Source organism: Pleurodeles waltl, chromosome 4_1, assembly GCF_031143425.1.
Source record: "Pleurodeles waltl isolate 20211129_DDA chromosome 4_1, aPleWal1.hap1.20221129, whole genome shotgun sequence".
In the NCBI taxonomy this organism is placed as follows: Eukaryota; Metazoa; Chordata; class Amphibia; order Caudata; family Salamandridae; genus Pleurodeles; species Pleurodeles waltl.
In genome coordinates this window covers 352,844,990-352,858,481 of record NC_090442.1, presented here as the reverse complement: position 1 = coordinate 352,858,481, position 13,492 = coordinate 352,844,990, and the positions used below count along the sequence as shown (strand labels likewise).

Sequence of the window (13,492 nt, the reverse complement as noted above, 5' to 3'; positions counted from 1 at the left end):
GAGACATTTTCCATTTTTTGGACAAAAAGCAACATGCACTGTATATAACGCTTTCTGTTCCAGCTTGACCTTGCCACGGGATCATTACTTCATTTGTATCTCTTGTCTATAATCCAGGAATACTGTTACAATTTGGTTTCATGCTGAAGGGAGCTTTTTTTCTTGCTGTTCTAAGAATTGTTTCATGGTCACAAAAGTTGAATATTTTAGCTATGAGGGATCTAGCTCTGGCTCCCAGTTTGGGTGGTGTCCCAAGCACCCAAAGTAATTTCTTGATTACAAAAAGAGCAGTGGTCCTCTGGGCATATTATGTCTCTGTGAAAGTCTTTCAGGAAGCATTCTAGGCCATCACCTTCTCACTGTTCAAGCAGACCCACCAACTGAATATTATTGCGATGCAACCTTTGTTCCCCATCTTCAGCCTTGGGGTACAATCCGTGTGTTGACTCCTAGAGGTGCTTGACCTCTTTTGAATAGTTTTTAATGAGCCTGTGTGTTCTTTTAGCATTTGCTCCATGCCTGTCAGTCTGGCAGAGACCTTTTTGATCTCAGCACATATCATGGTAACATCTAGGGTAACGGTATCTAATTTCCTTTTTCAGAAATGCACTATCATGCCTGATTGCCTGCATCAGATCCTCGAGGAAGGCTTCCATGGTATCCATCATCAGTTTGACCTGTCGATGGTCCCACAGCCATTTTTGTCTCATTCCGAAAGGCATATTTTTCTAGTTTGGTCATTTGCCTGGGGTTCCTCTTTTCCCCCCACAATGGTTCCCACAGTGACTATGAGGGGGAGGATGGGAGCAAGTGTGTTTGTTAAAATGTATGTGCAGCCTGTCTGTAGTATATTCTGTATATGGCAATCCAGATCCATCCCACAGGTGGCAAATCATGCCCAAGGATCATGTGCCCCTTCCCCTCGTGCATTCACAGTCAGTGTTGCTTCATCTCATCAGTTGTATGGGATTCCCTTGATAATACATATACTGGTTAGTTATCAGATTATGGCAGCTCCTAGGCTCCTTACCTGTTCCACATGACAAGCATGTCACATAAAGATAGTCTGTTGCTGTGGGCCTGCATGATCCCTTCACCACGGAGCTAGGAACACGGATACCATCAGTACAATAGTGACTGGCCACAAGACATATTCCGAGCCACTATCCAGATAATATTGTCCTACCAACTGGCTTCAGTAGGCCTCTGTCACTTATACATTCCAGCATATTCAGCTACTCACCCAGTCCGGGGCATCATGATTGGTGGATACCTGAGCCATCTGCTCACCAAGGGCTTGGGTCAGTCAACTCCCCTCCAGCAGACCCTGTTCGACAAGGGGCTTGTGTGCTGTCTCTTTACTCAACCTCCACCCCTCATGGCAGGGACGGGCCTCAAGTCAGCGACAAGCATGTATCTTCTTACACTGCCCTGTGGTGTATAGTCAGTGCTGACTGTTGGTCACCCAAAGTCATCAAATTGTGAGACGAGGCAAGCACACCTCTCTTTGTCAGGATGTTTGCCGGGTAATGCCATGTCTAGCAGGAGCCCTTTACTAAGGAGCCATGTTACATCTGAGAGTGGGTTATGCTTATTGGTAAATGGAGGGAGAGAGCTCAGGGGCAGGTGAGTGGTGCCTGTGGTCAGATTTGAGAAGGTTGAGGAGAACTACGAAAGCAGTAAGAGGGTAGGGGTGTGAAGAGTAGATTGGGGTGGGAAGGACTGGAAAGGCATTAAGGATAGGCTGGGGCAATAAGGTTCCCTCAGGACGAGCATACATTTGGTTATAGTAAAGTGTTTTCTTTTTCATCATTACTAGATTACTGCAAAGGTTGAAGGATGCAGTATGTAAGTGGAGGATCTGTGATGGAGAGATTTGAAAGCAGAGATTGTCGGTAAGTGGGATATGTGGCAGTGTGCATGTATAAGGAAAGATAGAAGTTGGGAAAAAAGGACAAACGCCAGGAGGATTTAATTAGTCTCAGGTGATGATGAAAGTGATTGGGAAGTAGTAGAAATTGAAAAGGTAATGAGAGGAAAAGTGGGGCAGACAAGAGAGGATAGACTAGGAGAGGAAGTAAAAACTAGAGGAGAGTATTAGCATGAGATGTTTAGAAGGTAATGAGATGGAGCTAGGTTGAGTATGTGAAAGCGAAAGGTAGTTAGGTTAGTGTTGTGAAGGTAGATGTGTGAGTGACTGCATGGGAGGAGGAATGGTTTGGAGTGTAAGTAACCTCTGTGAAGAGTGAGGGCATAATAGAGCTTTGAGAGGGGGTTTATTTGATTCTGTTTACTAAGTGGCATAATGGAATGAGATGAAACAGCATATTTTACTCGTTGGATTAAGAATACATGGTGTGCAAAATCCAGGAGAAACAGAGATATGACCCTATGGAAGATACAGCTTCTAAAAAGCCAATTGGATCCACCAAGGAGGGCTGCAAAGGCAATGTTCCAGAAGTAACAACTTCTCCAAAACCATCATTGATGCACACAATAATAAGTCATCCTTGTATATGAACAATACATTTTCATACTCAAACGAAATTGCATTGCCGCAGTTAAAGTCCCACATTTTGAACTCTCTGTAGACCCCATCACAAAGGTATTTGGTCAGGCAGGCTCTGCGAACCAGACCTGAAGGTTAATGACTGACAGGTCCCAGGTGGGAAAACATTTAGCCAACAGCCAAACATGCGCACAGGGCAACTTAGATAAAGATTCCACAGATAGGCAGCTGCACTACAATAGTCCCAGGAGATTGGCCCCCTTAAGCACACATGGCCAGGTGGACAAAGACATTCCAAAACACCATAAAGTTAGACACCACATGTAGTTAGGTACACCTAGCCAATTAGGATGCAACACACACAGAACATTAGTTGACCATGTGCCCTTCAGGCAGGACATCTGGACAAGAACTCACTGGCCTACATTTGTATCCATGCCAGGTCGAGGACCACCTGCATTCTCTCTTTGGAATGTATGCTCATGATTCCAGGACAGCTGTTCTCATTTTATAGTTTTATGGTCCCCGAGAATGGTATAAAATATGCTCTGAGCTAAAGTACTCTGAGAGATAGTCCTCAGACCTGATTCTGTAACTGCTCTCCTGGCAGTAATGTTTGAATAAACAAATTGTTTCCTTCTCTGCCAGGCACCTCTTATCTTTTAAGGAAAAATCTAATTTCATGCAACACAACCAAATTTAAGACCCTGTCGAGACCACCCAAGGTAGTGGTTTTGTAAATGGAAGATACAGATTTCCAAGGCGTCAAACATTAGGGATCTATACAGTTCAACTGGAAGTGTTTAGGTGAAACTCTGCAGACAACATGGATTCTTGGATTCTCTGAGTCTCAAAGTCTTTAGAGACTATAGGATCAACCCAGACATGATGGAGATGCATCCCAACATAAGGTACGGCTCCCTAAATCAACAGGAGTGTATGAGGGTACCTCATGAACATTGTGGAGCCACTCTAACAAACATGCAACTTCCAAAAAACACAAAGAACAGGACTTTTATTGGATCCACTCAAGAGTGTTCAGGTACATTACGATGGAAGGCACAGCTTGCCAAAGCACTGTGCCGTCCAGTCCCATAGGCAATGGTGCAACTCTAAGTAACAGCTCTGGAAGATGCAGCTTCCAAAGGTCTTCACAATTTATAAGTATAAGTGAATCTAGCTAGTGATGTTGGAGGTGCAACCTGATAGAGGATGGAGCCTATGGAATGACTAACATCATTACTAAAATGCACACCACCTCATTGGGTCTATTTTCAAAATCACAAGTAAGATCCCAACAATAGCCTGCCAGTCACAACAATGGTGAAGGGTGGAGGCTGACACCAGGTACTGAACTGCATGATTTGGATAGACCGAAAGATGTGGACATAAACACAGAATGTCTGTAGGCTAAAGTATATCATCTTGTAAAAACACAGCTCAATTCTTATGAATATATCTCTCCTAGGTGAAATGGTGGATCAAGAACAATGGAAGTGATTATTAAAAGGTGGGAGTGAGACAGGAAGGGAACACTGGACTTCAACTCAGTGCACTCGTAATGCCTTTCTCGATCTTTATTGGCACTAAATACTGATGGCCATGACTAAGGAGGAAAGAAACACAGGGTCACAGTGGATTGGGCACAGGGTGGTATGGAGGGCATTGTGACCTTCCTTGAGGTAGATGTTACAGTGAGATGAGAAGTGAATTCTGAGATTTACATCCAGATCCTGGGGATATAGTTCTCTCTCTTTTACAGCACCCCAAAGTGATGTTGCTGTTTCACTCCCTGTTTATTCTAATCATGTTGCAGGCTGAAAAGGGCTCTATTGCCTATATGGTAGGATACATTACAGAAAGTGATTTTAAAAACTAAAATCAAAAATGTTACATTTTTCATCATACTTTTCTAAGTTACAATTACCTAATTTTGAGCAATATAATTCTAACTGAAAGCAAAATAATACATTCAAAGAAAAGAACATAACTTACACTGGAAGAACGAGTCCTGGAAATTGATAATGTAACTGGCTTTGTAGCTCTAGGAACTGGGTGAATGTCTTTTCGGTTAGGGACACTGCCCCATTGCTTCTTAAGACTTGCACCAAATAAAGCTAAAGAAAGATAAAAGAAAATGTGATAGTATACATTTCCTTAAATCTACTAAAATGCTAAATCAAAGAAACAGAAACACCAGTGGTGCAGTCATAAATTCAAAAGTAACCTTTTTACTATGAAACCCTTGCCTCTATTTCTCTTCATTATCTTGGTTATCTGAAAGAGTCCTCTATAACTGAAAGTATCTGCAAGTTCTTTGCATATTGTACATTATTTTAGGAAGTGATTTTTTTTTCAACATTCAACATACAGTCACTATTCTATATTATAAACGTTTTTACCTTAACAGGGTTGAGCCACTCATCATGAGGACTCAGGTTATCTGTCCATACCCCAAACATAGTGTCTATCTCACTGTATATAAGGGAACTGGTTAAACTGCTTGTCATGGTGCAATTGTGCTTTTGACTTGCTGCTTGCTCCACAAAGCTTCCAGATTTGTTCCCACTTCTTCTACAAACAGTCCAGCTGCCAGCTTTTGATCTGCCTATATTTTAAAGGTAGAGGTTAAGAAGCACTGCCTTAGAAAGCATTCTGATAAAAACATAAAAAGGACCTGTGATAAAAAACAGATTCATTGTCATTCTACTACAGCTATTAGGTTTAATAAATAGGTGTGAGAAATTGGGTTAATGGTTGAGGTGGAGTGAATCCCTACCCAAGCAGCAACCACATTTCTTGTCAGGGGGAACGACAAGCATCCCATATAATAACCTATACCTAACCCTCAGGTAGTTTGGCACAAAAACAGTCAGGCTTAATTTTGGGGGCAATGTGTAGAGTATTTATGCTGCACTTCAAACAGTAATAACGTGAAAATACAAGACAAGAAAATCCCACACCAACTTAGGAAAATAGAGTCGAATTTAATACACTATTTGACATGAAAATGACAAAAATTCAATCAGTATGATGCTTAAAAGCAAAAAGCATCAGCTTTGGCTATCTGGTCGTGCCCGAATGGGAAAAAGACATAAGTTTAGGCTGACCACAATGGAGTGTGGGCTGGATAGAGGGTCCAAGTGATCCCACAGAACAAAAGACATTAAATCCTGGTTGCAGAGCACTGCGAGATCCCTCAGTAAGGATGCATAAAAAATCAGCAGTTCTGATGATCTGAAAGCTGTGATGCGAGGTCCTTCGTTGAGAATGTGTTGCGCAGTAGCTGTTGTGAGGAGCTATGGGGCTATGATGTGAGGCCTTGCATTGAGGATGCATTGCGCAGTTGCGATTCTGAAGAACTGCGATATGAGGCCCTGCATCAAGGAGGCATCGCACATTGGTAGTTCTGAAGAGTTGTGGGGTTCTGTGTCGGGATGCCTAGCACAGTGGTGATTAGAAGCGTAGCTGTGAGGAGATGCATTGCAAACATTAGTTTGGTTCAAAAGACCACAGCTGGGCTCGACTTTTACGTTCAGGCCCACTTCCAAGGGCCCAGGAACTGGGGTGGCACCACTTGGGGGGCAAGACTCACAGCAGGCAGAGACCGGGTGCAGGGTTCAAGGTGGTTTGAGCCTTTTCTGTCCCTGAAGCTCTGATCAGGAGGCCAAACAACTAGCCCTTGGACTCACTCTCGTGGTCCTGGGTTCAAGATGCAGGTCCGGTCCTTTCACTCAGCAAGCAGGGTAGCAGAGTAGCAGTACTTCTTGCAGCAAAACAGCACAGCAGTCCTCCATCTGAGTCTTCCACAGGTGAAGGGTCGGGTCTGAGGATCCACTACTGATACTTGGTGGCCACTGTAAAGTCGGAGAAGCAACTAACGTTCTCCTTCAACAGAGGTGTCTGGACTTTCCTGCCTCCCTCCCTGGACCCACTTGTTTGGGGGCACAAAAGACTAGTGTCAAACCCTTTTGTGTGCAGAGACTTTGTGATGTGCAAGTGTGGTAGGTTACAGGACTTCCCTCCTATCAAGTTAGAGATGGCCCATCCTGCCAACACCTATTCCCACTTTGTCTTACTGTCAGGGAGCAATAAACAAAGACCAACTGCCAGCTACACCTAGTTATGTGACCTAGGTTACAGGCTTAGGGTTTTAAATTGCAATCCTTTAGAGACAAATCTTGACATTCCTACTCCATGCTTGGTCCCAAATGAAAGTTATCATTTATTAAATGTAATAAGGTAACCCAAAGCTATCCTGTGGGACATGCAGGTCTTGCAGTAGTGAAAAACAAAGTTAAGAGTTTTTCAATACCAGGTCATGTTTAGCTTTTTGTATACATTACAGCCTGCTACATGGGCTGTTAAGGGCCTAGCCTAGGCATGACCTAGATGTTTTGAAAAGTAGGGTTTAGGTCTGGCAAAAGGTGTATGTTGCCAAGTCGAAATGACAGTTTAAAATTGCACACCTAGGCTGCAATGGCATGACTGAGACATGTTTGACAAGGCTATGTAAGTAGGTGGCACATTAAGTGCTGCAGGCCTACTAGCAGAATTTAATTTACTGACCCTGGGTACAGGTTTTGCCACTTCACTAGGGACTTACAGAAATATTACATGTGCCAATTGGGAATAAGCTGATTTTACCATGTACAAAGGAGGCTGCACAAGCACTTTGACACTGGTCATCAGTAGTAAAGTGTACTGAGTTCTGAGGGCTGAGGTTAAAAAAAACATAACAGCAAAAACAGGAGGGGTAAGGCAAGTTTGGGAATTTACCACCCTATGTCTGACAGGTCTAACAATAGGTCAGTCTTCTCTTGTTTTATACAGAGCACATTTTTTCCTTGATTTTTTTTTATCCATTTAGGCACAAAAGGGCATGGAGATTGTTGGACCTGGCCCTTACTCCAGGGTCACACCCAAACATTTTGCATGTCCCCTCTTAGTTTTTCCAACTTTGTTTTTCTGGCTCTAGGACTCGGTGCACTTTACCACTGCTAAACAGTGCTAAAGTGTTTGTGTTCTCGCCTCTAAACATGGCATATTTAATTTACCTAAAAGTCCCTAGTAAAGTGAATTACATGTGCACAGGGCCTCTAAATTAGGTGTTATTTCCCGGGCCTGCAACATTGGTTGTGCCATCCACTTAAGTATCCCTTTAACCATGACTCAGGCCTGCCACTTTGAAACCTGTGTGTGCTGTTTTACACTACAATGTCAACCTTGCAAAATCAGCCTTTTGCAAGGCCCGGACCTTTCTTTTTAATCCATAAAAGTCAACATTAAGGGTAGGTTCTGCACAGCCCACAGGGCCGAGTGCAATGTATGTAAAAAATAGGACATGTACTTTTTACTAGTTTTACGTGTCCTAGAAGTGAAAAACTCCAAAGTTGGTTTTCATTACAGCAAGGTCACTACAGGAAGGTCTATTTCTCAAATAGGTCTAATTCGTAAATAGGATAACATTGGGATTACATTATTACATCTTAGAAGCGCAGTTCACAATCCGGAAGAGATGATTTTTTTTTATTTTGATGTCTCTGAAATCACAATATACAATTACAACTTATGCAACGTCAAATTTTGAATTGCAATTATGAAAAGGTCACAAAGGAACAGTGTGGTTCGGATGCAACGCAGCGCTGGGTTACTAGTTAACCAGGGTGTGAGCTCTTGTGAACCAGCAACCACAAGCCTATTCAGGGTAAGTCACAACATCAGCCTACATTCACCTGTGCTCACCCTCTGGTAGCATGGCACAGAGCAGTCAGGCTTAATTTAAGAGGCAATATTACTAGTTAACCAGGGTGTGAGCTCTGGTGAACTAGCAACCACAAGCCTAGTCAGGGTAAGTCACAACGTCAGCCTACATTCACCTGTGCTCACCCTCTGGTAGCATGGCACAGAGCAGTCAGGCTTAACTTAAGAGGCAATGTGTTAAATATTTGTGCAACACTTCAAACGGTAAAACTGAGAAAGCACAAAAACATACCACATCTGGTTAGAAAATTAGAACCTAATGTAATAAATAAAAAAAGACCAAAACAACAAAAATCCAATAAGTAGAACTTGTGTTATTAATTTTTCAGAAGAAAGTGTAGAAAACCTCTTAGAACCGAAAAGCATCAAACAGGGCTACCTGGTTGTGCCAGAGCAGGGCAAAAGTCAAAGGTTCAGGCTGACTGCGATAGCGTGCAAACTGGCTACAGGGACCCAGTTGGGTCTGCTGAACTGAAGTACCTTAATCCTGGTTGAGTCAATGTTAAAGATGCAGGGAGCAGATTAAAGCGATGTGTCAGTGTTGATCCCCACAGTGGCTACAATGTGTTGATTCTTCTCACACAGTAGCACAGAAGAGATGATGTTCTCCATGCAACAGTGATGATGTGTTGGGTCTGAGATATCGCAATTCGAAGACAATGCTCCAGAGTCCACCCATGCTGGAGAGGTGATGCATCAATTCTTACCCATGCAGGGAGGTTAATGTGCTGGTTCAGACTCACGAAACATGGGCAATGCGCCAGTTCTGATCCACACAGCAGTAGTGATACATCATTTCAGCTGCAGCAAGCATCTTAGGCACACTTCCAAGGGTCCAGGAAGGTTGTGGCACCACTCGGCAGGACAGACTCACAGATGGCAGGGTCCAGGTGAAGATGTAGTTTTAAACATACATAGACAATGTGCAACATACAATATTATAGGCAATCAGAATCATCAACACCATAAGTTCATGTATGCTCAAGCCACTCCAAAAAGTATCCAACAATTTGGTCCCAAACTTGATAATGAACCAGATCTTCCAAAGCAGCAACATGTTAGTTATGAGTTGAATTGTAAGTCAGCATTTTGGTCTTGGTAGAATGCATCCGTGAGACCATCTTCATGACTTGAAATTCAAAATGAAGTAACAAGACCCCTCTAGTGTTGTAATGTTGAGAAGGACTGGTGTGTGTTGGACATTCAAAAATGTGCCCCTAGAATCGTAATTTGTTTGACAAATATATATTTATTTTGTTTTGCAATTTTACACCTGCTGTTCTAATTTTGTCTTATTAGCATACTAAGTATTGTGCTGAATTTATTTGGCATGTTACTTTTGGACATCTTGATATATTTTTTAAAATTAATTACACAAGAAATCTACCATAAAAGAGTCCCTTGTTGGCATTTCTACTTTTCTAAAAGTGAATGTCCAACTTTGTGAACACACTGCGCCCTGCCCTTGGAGCTGCCTAGGACCAAATTTAGGAGTGATGTATATGTATTAAAAAGGAAGGTTTTGGCCTGGCAAAGGGATTATTTTGGCCAGGTCGAGTTGGCATTTTAAATTGCACACACAGGCCCTGCAATGGCAGGCCTGAGACATGTTTCCAGGACTACTTAAGTGGGTGGCACAATCAGTGCTGCAGGCCCCCTAGTAACATATTTTATGGGGCCCTGGGCACAGGTAGTGCACTTCAGTAGGGACTTAAGTAAATTAAATATGCCAATTGGGGATAAAACAACGTTACCAAGTTTTAGAGAAGAAGCACAAGCACTTCAGCACTGGTTAGCAGCAGTTAAGTGTGCAAAAGTCTAAGATCAGCAAAAACGAAGTCAGCAAAACAGGAAGTCTGAAGGCAAAAAGTCAGGGAGGAAACTACACCAAGTATGCCAGGTCTAGCACTCCCGCACTAGGATTTTAAGATACTTTGGTTTAGTGGGCCCAATGAGGTCCCTGTAGCTGGCACATGCTTGGCATATACATTTGACTCTGTCTGGGTCGGGCACACCCCGATATCCCTATTTGGCACTTTTATGCTGCTAACCCCCTAGGTACTCATTTTATGTCATATCCATATATTCTAGTCCTTGTTGTGTACCAAAAGATATGCAAGACCTCACCTTTGTTCGAATTTATTTTGTAAAAAGGTAACTGGGAAAAGTCATCTATCAATGAGAATATTGCAGGGAGAGATTTCTTGGGGCGTGTAGGAAATATTTACCTTGTTTTCATGGTTTATCTACTCCAATGACCAGTGGCGAGTTGTTTTTTGCCGCTGCTGGGGGCTTAAGGGCCAGTAGCAAGAGGACTGGGGAAAGAAGACATCCTTGTGCGTCTTTTAAGAGCTATAGGCTACACACGTTTGGAAACAAACACCAGAAGGGATGTATGTGTGTAAGGTATTGTGTTTCAAGAGACGAAGAGTTAAATATGTTGTTTCTTTTGCTGTGTCACTACGTCTAGAGTGTCAACTGCATGATAGGCATCCCCTGATGATGGGACAGCGTGCCCCGAAACTCGTTGGAATCTAGCTAAATAAAAGTGCAGCCTGCTGAACAGGAGTTTATAATAAACCTATATAATAATGGAAGAATGTTAAACTTAACTGTCTCATAACTCATAATAAAATGGCACATTAAGGAAACAATCGAAGGTGCCTCTCTTTATTAAGACACGACTCTCATCCAGCACGTTAGCTTCCAACGAACATACGTTTTACAGTGCACTAATCAGCACTTAAAATCTAATCTACAGGGAATTTGTTAAACATAAGTGATCAATATCCTTATCTCATAAGTGACAAGTTTACTATTATCATTGGAGCAGTCATGATCACAACCCCTCATGTTGGGGTTGGAGCGCTCTCCCTAAGGACCTCGCAGCTAAAGATTCGGCAGAAGCCATCACACTGCTGCAAACCTTAGACTTACCAAGTCCTCAAAAATGGCCCTCAAGTCTGAAATGCCCAGAAGTTTATCTTCTCATCATGAGAGGATACACTTTGTATTGGCCTTGGTCAGTTACAACACTGGAGATTCCAGGCTTATGACCATGACTTTTGCATTAAAAGTGGCTTTCAAGCTAAAGTAGCACTAACAAAGGTGTTTACATTGATATCAGGCATAGCATAGGTAGGACGTCCTTTAGGAGTGAAGATGAGCATACTTACAGAGAGGCAGATTGGGCTTTTCTGGACACGTTAAATCCATTTATCATTGGGTTTTCTATTGTTGTTGACACATTGTATGTTTATAGCTGGCCAGGCTATGGAAATATCTAAATTATATTATAATACACCAATTAATTTTAATTTACACTCCATCTACTTTCTTTTCAGAATCTTCAGATTTGAAAGGATTTAAAAACCATAATTTTGTACGCTGTGAGAAACAATGGCTGGCATAGGTGGGTAAATGTGTTCATGTTTACCCTCATATGTGTAGAGAGCCACCCGGCCTCTCCTATTATTTGTAGCCAGTTCTGTGTGTCCGGACGGAACGCGGAACCAAGGTGGTTAAATAAAGTAGGGGCTGCGCTGATGCAGTTTCCCTGAAGACTTGACACCGAGTGCACGTGTGTTTCTTCAGTGCGGGCTGGGCGCGGCCCTTCAGGCACCTTACAGTGGCGACGAGCGGGCCATCAGTAACCCCGCGTCGTGTCCAGATCCGGAGTCGGCGTAAAACGGAAGGAGACTGGGGCTGTGACTCTGCGCCCCGTTGTCGGCAGCATCTGGGCCTAACAGGCAAGTGGCGTGCTGCGCTCCAGTCTGTGAGGCGCGCCCCGCCTCTTTGCCGATAAGGACCTTCTGAGTCCCAGAGCTCCGTCAGGCTGCTGCCGTGGCCTAGAACGCGCACGCGCAGCAAAGGAAAGCTGCAGGCGACCTCACGTTGGAAACAGGACCGGAGGCAGCGCTCCTGTCCGGCAGGACCATGTGGGGCGTGTGCGGTTCGTCACACGCACACCCCCACCTCCAGGCAGCACGCCGCTCGGGCTGTGCTTCCCAGGGAGGGGAACACAGCACAGGAGCCCCACTCAAGTGAGAAAGGAGGGCAGGAGGCCCTGAAAAAGAAAAAAAAAAGTAATAGAACTATCAGCAGAGAGAGAGAGAGAGGAAAACAAACAAAAAAGAGAAAAAACTTATATGCAAAAGAAAGAAAAAAAGGTGGAAAAAAGAAATAAATAAATAGTAATAAGAAAGAGAACATCAACAAGCAAGTGCAGCCCCAGTAGAAAAAAAAAAAACATATACAGAGATATTGGCAAAAGTACCGCCATAAGGAGCATAAGCACACCATGAGCGCCCCACCACAGGAAAACCCCCAGGGGCCTGTGCAAGCAGGCCCCAGTGCCCACTCATCAGTAATGGCACAGACACCATTCAGCCAACTGATTGACCCGGCCACAGCCTCGCCAAGATGGTGCCTATGGCTAAAGCGATTAGAAAATTACTTCTGCGCCACGAGAGAGTCAGACGGAGCCGTGCGCAGAGTTCTCATGCTGATAATGGGAGGAGATGAGCTGCAAGAATTGTTTGATGCACTCCCCAACACTGGCGATAAGTTGGACTTCAATGCGGCAGTGGAAGCTCTGAACAAGCATTTTGACCCACAACTAAATTCAGACTTTGAGCGTTTCAAACTTTGGCAGGCTTAACAAACTGATGTTGAGTCAATGGACATGTTCTACGCCCGATTAAGGAAACTAGCAAGCTTGTGCGTAGGCCTGAATCAACAAGAGGAGATCAGAGCACAGATCATTCAAGGATGCCGTTCGAATGCACTAAGGAAGCTCATCCTACACCAGCAGGGTATGCCCCTCGATGACATTTTGGTGTTAGCGCGTTCACACGAGCTATCAGCGGTGAGAGCGGATGCCATGGCGGCAGTAAGGGGACAATCCCTAGCAGCTGCGTCAACCGCACACCCGGTCCAGGTGAAAGAAGAGCAGGTAAATGCCATCCAAACTCGTCAACCATCAGGACGAAGAGTGAACTTTGGCAGACAAAACGCACGCACCTGCCAAAGCTGTGGGTATGATCACAAACCACCCATGGTGTGCCCCGCGAAAGAAAAAACATGTGACAAATGTGGCAAAGATAACCATTTTGCGAGAATGTGCAGGTCTGGCAAAGGCTGGCAAGGAAACCAGAAAGGAAGAGACACCAAGGTCAGAAGTGTGACCACAGAGGCTGATGATTCTGGTGAGACTATGGC

General features: G+C 43.7%; 1 protein-coding gene across 2 annotated transcripts in view; it reads right to left on the bottom strand.

Annotated features, from left to right (window-relative positions):
- Positions 1-13,492, bottom strand: part of PIK3C2G (phosphatidylinositol-4-phosphate 3-kinase catalytic subunit type 2 gamma) — a 2,001,768-nt gene that overhangs the window by 253,828 nt on the left and 1,734,448 nt on the right. For both annotated transcript variants that reach the window (XM_069228485.1, XM_069228486.1), the window contains exon 28: positions 4,505-4,626. In XM_069228485.1, coding sequence (XP_069084586.1) covers positions 4,505-4,626 — 122 coding nt within the window. The remainder of the gene's footprint in view (positions 1-4,504; positions 4,627-13,492) is intronic.